Below are 13,187 nucleotides of genomic sequence, written 5' to 3'. Positions count from 1 at the left end.
TGATATACCGCCTTTCTGAGGTTTTTGTAACTACATTCAAAGCGGTTTACATATATACTCAGGTATTTATTTTGTACCAGGGGCAATGGGGAGTTAAGTGACTTGCCCAGAGTCACAAGGAGCTGCAGTGGGAATCGAACTCAATTCCCCAGGATCAAAGTCCACTGCACTAACCACTAGGCTACTCCTCCACTCCTAAAAAGAAACAAATCAACTCCAAAGGGGAGGTAGGCGGGTTTGTGAGAACAATCAGCCTGCTCTCCTGGGAGAATACCTGCTACAGGTATGTATCTTTGCTTTCTCCGAGGACAAGCAGGCTGCTTGTTCTCACATGTGGGGTATCCCTAGCATCCAGGCTCTCTCAAAACAAACATTGGTCAATTGGGCCTCGCAACGGCGAGGATATAACATAGACTGACCTGAAACCATAAACAACTAACAGAGTGCAGCCTGGAACAGAATCAAAATGGGTCTAGGGGGTGGAGTTGGATTCTAAACCCCAAACAGATTCTGCAGCACCGACTGCCCAAACCGACTGTCGGGTATCCTGCTGAAGGCAGTAATGAGATGTGAATGTGTGGACTGATGACCACGTTGCAGCCTTGCAAATCTCCTCAATGGAGGCTAAGTGAGCCACTGACGTAGCCATGGATCTAACATTGTGAGCCGTGACATGGCCCTCCAGAGTCAGCCCAGCTTGGGTGTAAGTGAAGGCAATGCAATCTACTAGCCAACTGGAAATTGTTTCTTTTGATCCCAACAGAAGGGGGGTCGCCATCGGAAAACGCACAAACAACTGGGCGGACTGTCTAAAGGGCTTTGTCTGCTCCATGTAAAAGGACAATGCCCTCTTGCAGTCCAAGGTGTGCAAACTGCTTTTGCCAGGGCGGGTATAAGGACGGGAAAAAAATGTTGGCAAGACAATTGACTGGTTCAGATGGAACTCCAACACCATCTTTGGCAGGAACTTAGGGTGCGTGCGGAGGACTACTCTGTTGTGATGAAATCTGATATAAGGTGCACGTACTACTAAGGCCTGAAGTTCACTGACCCTACGAGCTGAAGCCACCAAGAAAACGACCTTCCAGGTCAAGTACTTCAGATGACAGGAATTCAGTGGCTCAAAAGGAGCTTTCATCAGCTGGGTGAGAACAACGTTGAGATCCCATGACAACTGGTGGTTTGATAGGGGGCTTTGACAAAAGCAAACCTCTCATGAAGCGAACAACTAAAGGCTGTCCAGAGATAGGCTTACCCTCTACACGGCAATGATAGGCACTAATCGCACTAAGATGAACCCTTACCGAGTTGGTTTTGAGGCCAGACCCTGACAAGTGTAGAAGGTATTCAAGCAGGGTCTGTGTAAGACAAGAAAGAGGATCTAGGGCCTTGCTGTCACACCAGATGGCAAATCTCCATTTCAAAGAATAACACTTCCTCATAGAATCTTTTGTGGAAGCAAGACTCAGGAGACACCCTCTGAAAGACCCAAGCAGGCGAATTCTAAGCTCTCAACATCCAGGTCATGACAGCCAGAGACTGGAGGTTGGGATGTAGAAGCGACCTCTCGTTCTGAGTGATGAGGGTTGGAAAACAGTTCTATCTCCACGGTTCTTCGGAGGACAACTCCAGAAGAAGAGGGACCCAAACCTGACACGGCTAGAAGGGTGCAATCAGGATCATGGTTCTGCAGTCTTGCTTGAGTTTCAGCAAAGTCTTCCCTGCTAGACATATGGGAGGATATGCATACAGAAGAGGCCTGTCCCCTAATGTAGGAGAAAGGCATCTGATGCTAGTGTGTCATGGGCCTGAAATCTAGAACAGAACTGAGGGACCTTATGATTGATCTGAGTGGCAAAAAGATCTAACGAGGGGGTGTCCCACACTCGGAAGATCTTGCGGACTATGCCCACATTCAGCGACCACTCATGAGGTTGCATTATCATGCTCAACCTGTTGGCCAGACTGTTGTTCACGCCTGCCAGATAAGTGGCTTGGAGAAACATGCCGTGACGGCGAGCCCAAAGCCACATCTGGACGGCTTCCTGACACAGAGGGCGAGATCCGGTGCCCCCCTGCTTGTTGGTGTAAAACATGGCAACCTGATTGTCTGAATTAAGTTTACTCGGTTGGACAGCCAATCTCTGAAAGCCTTTAGAGCATTCCAGATTGCTCTTCATTCCAGGAGGTTGATCTGCAGACCTCTTTCCTGAAAGGACAACACTCCCCGAGTGTGGAGCTCATCTACATGAAATTCCCACCCCAAGAGAGATGCATCCGTCGTCAGCACTTTTCTTGGCTGAGGAACTTGGAATGGTTGTCCCATGGTTAAATTGGATCGAATTGTACACCAATGAAGAGAATTCCGAAAGCCTGTGGACAGTTGGACTACATCTTCTAGATCCCTCGTAGCTTGAAACCACTGGGAGGCTAGGGTCCATTGAGTTGATCTCATATGTAGACGTGCCATGGGTGTGACGAACTGTGGAGGCCATGTGCCCCAGAAGTCTCAACATCTGCCGAGCCGTGACCCGCTGAGACGCTCGAACCATGGACACCAGGGACAGAAGGTTGTCCGCCCTTGCCTCGGGAAGATAAGCTTGAGTTGTCTGAGTGTTCAACAGGGCTCCAATGAATTCCAATTTTTGAACTGGGGTGAGATGGGACTTGGGATAATTTATGACGAACCCCAGTAGCCTTAGCACTCGAACAGTCATTCGCATGGACTCCAGAGCACCTTCCTTCACCAGCCAATCATCGAGATAAGGAAACACATGCACTCCCAGTCTGCGTAGCGACGCTATGACTACAGATAGGCATTTGGTAAACACTCTGGGTGCAGACGACAGGCCAAAAGGCAGTACAAGGTACTGAAAGTGCTGTGTTCCCAGCCAAAATCGAAGATATTTCCTGTGAGCTGGAAGTATCGAGATGTGTGTGTAAGCATCCTTTAAGTCAGAGAGCATAGACAATCATTTTCCTAAATCACGGGAAGAAGGGTGCCTAGGGAAACCATCCTGAACTTTTCTCAGACAAGATATTTGTTCAGGCCCCTTAGGTCTAGGATGGGATGCATCCCCCCTGTTTTCTTTTGCACAAGGAAGTACCTGGAATAGAATCCCAGCCCTTCTTCCCCTGGTGGAACGGGTCAGACCACTTGGGCCTGTAGAAGAACGGACAGTTCCTCTGCAAGTACCTGCTTGTGCTGGGAGCTGTAGGATTGAGCTCCCGGTGAACAATTTGGAGGCTTGGAGTACAGATTGAGGGTGTATCTTAACTGGACAATTTGAAGAACCCATCAGTTGGAGGCTATAAGAGGCCACACACCTTTGGTGAAAAACCATTAACCTCCTCCCAACTGGCAAGTCATCCGGTACGGACACATTTACTGAGGCTATGCTGAACTGGAGCCAGTCAAAAGCCCGTCTGTTGCTTTTGCTGGGAAGCCGCAGTGGCCTTAGGCGTATGCTGTTGACGAGAACGAGCGCACAGGGACTGAGCCTGGGCAGGCTGCCGAGAAGCAGAAGTGTACCTACGCCTAGCATAGGAATAGGGCGCACGCCTCTTCCCTCCAAAAAACCTCCTGGATGAGGAAGTAGTAGCAGAAGACGCCTGACGGGAGAGAGAATCCATAGCATCATTGTGCTTCTTGAGCTGGTCAACTAGATCTTCTACTTTCTCACCAAAAAGGTTATCCCCCTGGCAAGGAACATCCTCCATCCGCTGCTGGACTGAATGATCCAGGTCAGAGACACGCAGCCATGAGAGTCTGTGCATCACTATACCTTGGGCAGCGATCCTGGATGCTACATCAAAAGTGTAGAACGTACCCCTGGCCAGGAATTTTCAACACGCCTTCTGCTGCCTGACCACCTGGCGAAAAGGCTTGGACTGCTCCGGAGGGAGTGCATCAACCAAGCTGGACAGTTGCCTCACTGAGTTCTGCAAGTGGATGCTCGTGAACAGCTGGTATGTCTGGATTTTGGCAGGGAGCATAGCGGCCTGATACGCCTTCCTCCCAAAAGAGTCCAACGTTCTAGATTCTCTGCCTGGGGGCGCCCAGGTACAGTCCCATGTGCTCTTGGCTCTTTTGGGAGTGGAGACAACCACCATGGAATTGTGAGGTAGCTGAGACCTCATCAATCCAGGTTCCCCATGGATCAGATATTGGGATTCAGTCTTTTTTGGGATCACGGGATTAGACAGAGGGAACGACCAGTTTCGCATAAGGACTTCCTTCAGTACATTATGCAAAAGAGCTGTTGCAGCCTCTACAGGCGGAGAAGGATAATCCAGGACCTCAAGCATCTCAGCCCTGGGCTCATCCTCAACCTCCACAGGGAAGGGAATAGCTGCAGCCATTTACCGGACAAAGGAGGTAAAGGATATACTCTCCGGTGGAGAAAGTCTCCTCTCTAGTGGAGTGGAAGGTTCAGAGGGAATCCCATAGGACTCGTCAGAAGAAAAATACCTGGGATCTTCCTCTTCCTCCCACAAACGCTCATCTTCTGTATCGGACAAAACATCCCTCAGAGAAGTCCGAAACTTAGCCTGCCTCGACACCAAGGAATGACATTTTCGATGGCAGTGCCAAGAAATAGACGCCCACCTGAACTACGGCGAAGATTCCTCCACTGACGTCGAAGGGGAGTTGACCTGGGTGGCAGCCAACACCGATGCAGCAGGCGGCACCGAAGTCGGTGACCTCACCACAGGTGAATGGCTAGATGCCGCTGCAGCAGATGGTATGGAAGGCACAAGCACCCCCGACACCAAAGCAGACTGGCGCAGCAATCCTTCCAGAAGCTCTGGAAGTAGGGCCCTGATGCGCTCGTCGAGAGCTGCCGTCAGACAAGGCTGTGGGGTCGGTAAAGGAGCCGGTGGCAGAATCTGGTGAGGCTCCGGAGCAGGTACCGGGCTGCCAGAAGATCCACGCATCGGCACCTCCTGTATAGTGGGGGAGTGATCCACTCAGCGACAATGCTTCTGCCGATTCCCTCGACGCCCCGGAGCTCCGGGCACCGTGTGTCAAAGAAGAACGATGACGGTGCTTCTTTGCCTTCACTCAACGCCGGTCATCGAGACTCCTCGGTACCGATGAGGACGTGGAATCCTCGTGCCTCCCCGGGGGGCCTGCATATCAGGAGGCCTCGAGGCAGATGGAGACCCACTTGATGCCTCACTGCTCCCAGCGCAAATAGGTCTTTCAGCAGCCATTACTTCTGCTCCCGATGTCGATGCTTCCCTCGAAGTCGATGTTGACGCCGCCAACCTCGGTACCAAAGTCGATGTCAACGTCGAAGGACAAGCTTTTCTCGTTGGGCTTCTCGAGACACTTGGGTCCGTTTCTTCATACGAAGACACAGACTACAAGCGGCTGGGCTATGGTCGGCCCCAAGGCACTGGATACACCAGGTACATGAGATGGTCCAGTTGCACCAAGTACAATGTTCGAAGCCGCTGTGCGTCTTCGATGACATGGAAGGAAAAACGGCTTCAGCTAAATTAAAAGACGCGATTGTGCCTGTTAGAAGAAAAAAAGAGCACAAAAAGAAGGGAACAAGCCGGCCGCGTCGAAAACAAAGGAAAATTTAAAAGGGGCAAAAATAAAGAAACTACGGGTTGTTGTTTTTTTAAACTGTAGAATTTCAAAAAAGAAAATAAGGCAAAAAAGCCATGAAACGAACGAACACTCTTTCCCGGGTCTGAGAGGAGCGCAGAAAAAAACTACCATACCTCAATGCGGAGAAAAGAAAACTGAGGAACAGGTTCGGGTGACAGGCAAGGAAATTGGTCTGCGCAAGTGCCCCAGAATACTCTGGCACAACCTTTTTTATATTTTGCTTGCAAAATGCAGATTCCTGGGCGAACGTCGACCCACATGTCTGCTTGTCCTCAGAGAATATAACATATATACATACATACATTTTTTTAGGCCTATATCAGCAACATAAATACATACAACAGTTTTTGATGCCATATATTAGCACTTTTTATTTATGTTTTTCCTCCTCCCTTTTCCCCTTTTTCAAATATATACACATATACAAATATGTACAGTGCAATCCTCTTAAGTGCAAGGGTCTGGGACCAAAAAATGCATGCAGTTAACCGGTGTGACCCAAAGAAGCTTGACATCTGAAAAACATATGTACAGAACTGTTTGTTATTATACGTACAGTATACAGTCTCCGTTAACTGACGTTAGGCTTACTTGAAGTAATCAGTTATAGTCCTCTGTACACTATTTGGTCTGTGAGTTCCATAGACTACGTTTGCCAGACGGTAAAAACTGTCATAGCACTGACATCCAGTGGCCTCCAAATAGGCCCGCACGGTGTTGAGACTCTCCAGCGCTCTTGCAAAAGTGACAGGAGGAGGTTGTTGAATTTCGTCAGTATGTGCCTCGCTGCTCATTTCATCATCTGTTTCATCATCAGCCACTGTTGCCTGCGTGTAAGCGCATATCTCGACATCAGTGCCGTCGTCACCTGTTTGTAGATCATAATCAACAGCTACGTTGTGATGAAACTCCTCTTCAGTAACACTGTTCATCTGACGTGTTTGCAACAGCTGCATCTGTTTCATCCCTCTCCACATCCTTAACAAAGCTTATCCGCCTGTAGCAGTTCACAATGGTTGCCTGTGTAACATGATTCCAGGCTTCTTTCTGCATATGTAGAAAATCCAACAGTGATAGATTACGAGCCAGTTCAACAGCACGTTTATCCTTGCCAGTCTGGTCATCCATAAAGCTCATCAGACGAAGTAGCACAAGAGCCCGATAATGTTGTTTGAAATTGGCTATTATGTCCTGATCCATAGGTTGGATCAGAGAGGTAGTGTTTGGTGGCAGGAAGACCACCTTGACGTTACACAGCCTGACATCCCTGTGTACAGCACAAATCACAAATCAACAAAATCTGACACTTTTGTGCCCGCATTCTAGTGTTTTAACTTCTTTAGCCACTGCTTCCAAATTTCCCCAGTCATCCATGAATTTGCGTTAGCCTCGTATGACACAGGAAGTCGCTTACCTTTCTTGAAGCAACGGGGCTGTTTGCTCTTTCCAATGACGAGGGGTTCCAACTTCTCACTCCCATCCATATTGCAGCAAAGGAGAATCGTCAGTCAGTCCTTTGAAGTTTTACCTCCAGTAGTTTCGGCGTGTTTGAATGCAAGTGTTCCATCAGGAATCATTTGCCAGTAGAGACCATTTTTGTCAGCATTGAAAATGTCACAAGGTGCAAACTTGTTCAAGAAACAGCATGGTGAGAAACTAGACACTGATGACTTTGGTGCTGAAACAACCCAATTTTCAGCACCAAAGTCATCAGCGTCTAGTTTCTCACCATGCTGTTTTTTGAATTTTATGTTGTTCCTCTCCTTCCATCTTTCCAACCATCCAACAGTGGCTTTGAATTCAGTTAGTCCAAGACTTTCAGCTAGCTGGTTAGCTTTCTCCATAAGCAGTGGGCCACCGACAGGGCTTTGAATTCAGTTAGTCCAAGACTTTCAGCTAGCTGATTAGCTTTCTCCATAAGCAGTTGACCACTGACAGGAAACTCTGCTCCTGACTCGAGAAAATCACAGAAGAGCATCTTCTACCTCCTCAGCTTTTCCCGCCCGTTTTCGTTTCCATTGTGGATTTGTATTGTTTTGCTAGTCTTCCAGAAGCTGGTCTTTCTGCTTAAAGACACGTGAAATTTGACTGGGATTGACACCATATTCTTTAGCAATAGATGCTTGACTTTGTTTTCTAATTTTTTAAGAACTTCTATTCGTTCAGCCAGTGTTAAAGTCTTACAATTCCGCCGCGATGATGACTCCAGTGTACACTTTAACAACATTCTTTCGCTTATTCTGCCTGTGGCAGTTAAAGGGGCAGTAAATTTGAAATCACGTTGGTTGTCATGTGCCAATCGGCTTCCATATTCCATGCGCGCGCTTATGCGGAGTCTTACCTGCAGAGGAGCGATCTTAAAGCATGCATATAAGCGAATCTTGCACTTATCAATGGTGAGCTAAACTAAAGTTTGTCCCCACAGAAACTGATGGCGCCAAAAACGGGACAGAAGTACAGCATGCAGTTAAATGGAGTGCACTGTATATATATATATATATATATATATATTGTATAGCAATATATTCAGACAGCCGTATAACTCACATATATTCAAATAGCCTTATATCTCGTATACACTTTTGGTTAGTGAAATTTCATGTTTATTTTTATCAGTATGTTATCTTTTTTTAGCACTTTATATACATACTAGTAAAAAAGGCCCGTTTCTGACACATATGAAATGGGCGCTAGCAAGGTTGTCCTCGGAGTGTGTATGTTTGGGAGAGTGTATGTGAGAGTGAGTGTGTGTGAGAGAGAGAGAGTGTGGGTGTGAGTATGTGTGAGAATGAGAGTGTGTGCAAGTGCGTATGTGAGACAGTGTGATTGTGAGTGTGTTTCACACAGATTCAGTGTGTGCGATACTGAGATGCTCTGTGAGACTGAGTGTATGAAACCAAGCGAGTGTATGAGTGATTGCGTGACTGTGGCGTGGGTTCATGAAGCACTTGCAGAAGAGAGAGTGAGTGTGTGTGTGGGTGGGGGGGGGGGGGGGGGGGTTAGGGACGGCTGCCAGATTAGTAAGTGAGTGTGTGTATGGGTGGGGTTTCAGGATGTGCTGCCAGATGAGAGAGAGAGAGAGTGAGTGTGTGTACGGGGTTTTAGGATGCGCTGCCAGATGTGAGAGAGTGGTTTGGGGGGGGAGAGGGTTCAGGAAGCGCTGCCGGAGTTAGAGAGTGAGTGTGTGTGTGTGTGTTGTAGGGGTGTCGGGGTGTGTGTGTTTGGGGTTTCAGCAGGGAAGAAGAGGGGTTTGGGGTTTGGTTATGGAAGCGCTGGCAGTTGAGTGAGTGAGTGTGTGTGTGAGGGTGTGTTTATTGTGCGTTTCCACATGAGAGAGAGTGTGTGTGGTGGGGTTCAGGAAGCGCTGCCAGATGAGAGAGTGAGTGTGTGTGTGTTTGAAGGGGGGGGGGGGGTTCATGATCTGTTGCAAAGTGAGATTATGAGTGTGTGGGGGGGCAGGGGTTTCAGGAAGCGCTGCCAGATGAGAGAGTGAGTGAGTGAGTGAGTGAGTGAGTGTGTGTGTGTGTGTGTGTGTGTGTGTGTTTTGGGGGTTGTGTTGAGGAACTGTGGCCAATTCAGAGTAAGTGTTTTTTTTTTTTTTTTTTTTTGGGTGGTGGGTTCTGGAACCGCTGCCAGATGAGTGAATGATTGTGTGTGGGGGGTGGGAGCTGGGGTTTCATGGAGCGGTGCCTGTTGTGAGAGTGTGTGTGTGTTTTTTATTTCATTTTGGGTGGGGGATTGTAGTGTGATGAATTTCGAAGGAAGCAGAGCCTGCTTTCTGGGTTTGTTTGTTGTGTGCCATCTCCGCTTACTCCGCGTGATGCACCCTCCGCTGCCGCGCGTTGCTCCCCCCCCCCTTCTCGCTGCCATCCCAGCCTACCGTGTCTTAAGTTTTGCTGGCAGGGTACCCAAAATCCCGCCAGCAGAAGTCCTTCGTTGTGGGCTCTGCTGAGTCCCGCTTGATCTTCTGCATTGCTAGACTGTGCAGGGCGGGTTATGTGCGTCTTACGTCGTGCACGTGCATGACGTCAGACGCACAGAAGCCCTGCCTGCAGAGGCTAGTAATGCTGAAGATCATGCTGGAGTCTGAAGACAGGACGTGTTCTTGCGGGGTTTCGGGTTCCCCGGCAGAAAAGCTACGCGTCGGTGGGTGGGTGTTGCTTCATGTGGATTGTGTTGCGGTGCTTATTTAATTTGCTTTTTTTGTACCCACCAGATTAACCAGGATCTTCTGACCTGTCATGTTTCTGTCCTTCTACTAGGAGGCCAAACCTGTGGCTAATTAATGGTCCAAGCAGGCACTGCACAGGCTTCACAAAATACAGAGATAACTGCTTGTTTCTACCAGCTTCCCATGTCTAGAATTAAATAAAAATTGAACATCAATAAAAGTTGTTTTAGTGATGTTCAATTTTTATTTCATGATACTTAAATTTAGATATGGGAAGCTTTCAAATAAATTAAAAAGCTGTCAAATAAGTAAAAAAGAAAACAAAATCTTTTGTCCGCCACCTTTTAAGGCACTGCTGCATATCCAAGTGGCATAGCATTAGACTTTTTACAGTAGGACCACACATTTATTTTTAATAATCTTTTGCTACTGCTTTAGCACACACAGAGCACGAGCCACGGAACGGTCCCTGGGCCCTTCTTATACAGCCAAGCCAGCCTTCAAAAAGAAAGAAGAACAGTGCACATCCATCAGCCTCACACAGCCAAGGCCAAGCGCCACCGCCAAACAGTTGGGCTGCAGCAGTGCAGCCTGCCCTGCATCGACCACACCCTGGGCGATGCAGACCATGCTCTGAAGAGGACCCAGGCCTGGGCCTCCGTGCACCCCCACATTGCTGCCTGCCTGCACTGCTTGAAGCCTGGAGGAGGAGGAGAAGAATGTTGTTGAGACAGCTCACAACGGCCGCTGTGGCTCTGGCTGAGCAGCTCTCTGGACGATGTTCTCCTTTTCCTGGATTCAAGCACTTCTGCAGACAGCACAGCATGGGGACGGGAGACAGGGAGTGTGCGGACGGCTCACAGCAGCAGGCGACGACTGCGATCCTGTTCTGGAACTGGCAGTGGCACCGCGTGCAAGCAGGAAGTTGGAGGCACGTGCACATAGGCGGGAAGGTGAGACGCTTGCATGCGCATAGGCGCCGTTTTTGTGAAAAATCGATTTAGGGGAGCGACCGCTCCCCCTGCGCCCCACCTAGCTACGCCACTGAACTTTACTAGAAACACATGGAGTTACTCTTATTTTCTTGATCAAACCTGAAAGTTCCAAAGAAAACAGTATTAGAGATACAGCAAGATAATAATTTAGCACTGGTCAAACTAAAACAAAATTACCTTAACTCCATGGCCAACATCATCCAGCACTGTGAAGTCTATAGGTTTTCGAATATATCTCACAGGACGCTCCATGTTTGCCGGTGCTATAATTTTGTGAGTGCGTGCTGTGTTCTTATTAGTTGTTAAAATGCCTATTTCTCTGCGAGCCACTTTTTCTTTATGAATGTCCACAGTCTGAAATTGAAACAGAAAAAGTTATTCAAATGTTAAAATTCAATGAAAGAACAAAGAGGCTTAGAAACTACCAATCACTGTGGCTCTTGCTTTAAAAATAAACAAAGTTAAACAAGAATATCAAAGCAAAACAGCAATCGATATTTATGAATTAAAGATTGTGGCAGACCCAGTTCAGTGGCTGTGGACTCAATTTCCAAGTCAGATATTGCACTTCCCATGCCAGATAGGGATGCTTTGGAGTCAGCATTAACAGACCATTGACAGAAGGAATTAAAGTCATACCCTGGCGATACCTAACGGCTGGATTTAGGACCCATCACTGCAAGATTCAGGAGGGAGTCTTAGTGTATGGTACCTGCCAAAAACTATCACAACAATAACTGTCCTCAGCGAGTTGGGAGGGTATATAAAATAAGGGCAAATTCTCCAAGGAGATGTAGAATGAAGGCCCAAAACACCAAATCCCAGCCTCACTTTCAACTGAACTAAAAGCCCAGAGGATCGGGGGGGGGGGGGGGGGGGGGGGGGGGGGAGCTACCACCTTCCTATCAAAAAATAAAGATTAAATCACTAAGAATACTACATATACAACATATGCAATATCTACAAACTATTTCTTACTGAAAATATGTTATATAGCTATACTTTCCAATTAAAAGAAGGTAATTATTTTTTTAAAAAACAAAACATTTTCTACCTAAGGTTTTAACACAAAAATGTATATCATTACATGGGTTTAGCTCTTACCCAAATGTCCTTTTATTGAGCTGGCCCTGTGGTTTAGGGCATAACACAGTACAATCAAGATCAGCAGATTTGGGGGGGGGGGGGGGGGGGGGAAGGGGGAGAGATGGCTACTTGCTATCATGCCAGTCTTTGCCAACCAACAGCAGCGGCACAAAAAGGATGTACTCTGCGGGAAGGTGACCCTTCAGTCCTCAGAAAGATGAAGGGCTCTAAAGATCTCATTCATACTAACTCGAAAGTGAAGAAACTGGTAGAGACCACTAAGGAATAAAGCAAGAAAAATAAACATCGATATTCAGCTATGTAGCCTGTTTCAAATCATACATATATTTATTCAGCGACACTAGCCATTCAATGTCAGATGTTTTAAACATATACCTTCTATTTGTATGGGCCACATGGAAATCTTTCCTTTAGTCGCAGCAGATGAATCCAGAGACTTGTGGGTTGTGACCATCAACCAGCAGGTGTGTGCTCTATAAACAGAGCTCCTAGCTCTCAGAGAACGAATCCGTGCTCTTGAGGTTAGAGTAGCAGAATTGGAGGAGCTGAGGGAAACAGAGGTATATAGAGGAGGCCTACAGGGATGATGTAGAGAAGTGCTGCCTTGTAAGAGGGAGGTCTTATAAACAGCATCACCCTGGAACAGCTGGAAGTAATCCTGTAGCCAGGACCAGCACAACAGGGGATGTAATATCCTCTTGCACCGAAGATGTGTCTCCAGGAGCTACTGCCCAGGAGGGAAGTGTTAGGACAGCTGTTGTAGTTGGTGATTCGATTATTAGCCATGTAGATAGCTGGGTGGCTGGTGGACGTAAGGATCGCCTGCTCACTTGCCTGCCTGGTGCAAAGGTGGCGGACCTCATGCATCACCTAGATAGGATTTTAGATAGTGCTGGGGAGAAGCTGGGTGTCTTCGTACATGTAGGTACCAATGACGTAGGAAAATGTGGGAGAGAGGTTCTTGAAGCCAAATTTAGGCTCTTAGATAGAAAGCTCAAATCCAGAACCTCCAGGGTAACATTTTCCAAAGTGCTACCCGGTCCACGCGAAGGAGCCAAGAGACAGGCAGAGCTCCGGAGTCTCAATGAGTGGATGAGGAGATGGTGCAGGGATGAGGGTTTTAGATTTTTAAGGAACTGGGCAACATTCTGGGGAAGGGAGAGCCTATTCTGGAAGGACTGGCTCCACCTTAATCAGGGTGGGACCAGGCTACTGGCATCGGCATTTAAAAAGGAGATAGAACAGCTTTTAATCTAGAACCTGGGGGAAGGCAGACACTCGTTCAAAAACA

The 13,187-nt window shown here is 47.7% G+C and overlaps 1 protein-coding gene across 1 annotated transcript in view; it reads right to left on the bottom strand.

Moving 5' to 3' along the window:
- Positions 1 to 13,187, bottom strand: part of ABI1 (abl interactor 1) — a 212,429-nt gene that overhangs the window by 142,166 nt on the left and 57,076 nt on the right. The window contains exon 3 of the mRNA XM_030201021.1: positions 10,967 to 11,143. Within this exon, the coding sequence (XP_030056881.1) occupies positions 10,967 to 11,143 (177 nt within the window). The remainder of the gene's footprint in view (positions 1 to 10,966; positions 11,144 to 13,187) is intronic.

The sequence above is a fragment of the Microcaecilia unicolor genome, chromosome 1 (genome assembly GCF_901765095.1).
Source record: "Microcaecilia unicolor chromosome 1, aMicUni1.1, whole genome shotgun sequence".
NCBI classification, from domain to species: Eukaryota; Metazoa; Chordata; class Amphibia; order Gymnophiona; family Siphonopidae; genus Microcaecilia; species Microcaecilia unicolor.
The sequence above is the reverse complement of the archived record's forward strand: the minus strand, read 5'-3'. Positions and strand labels throughout refer to the sequence as shown.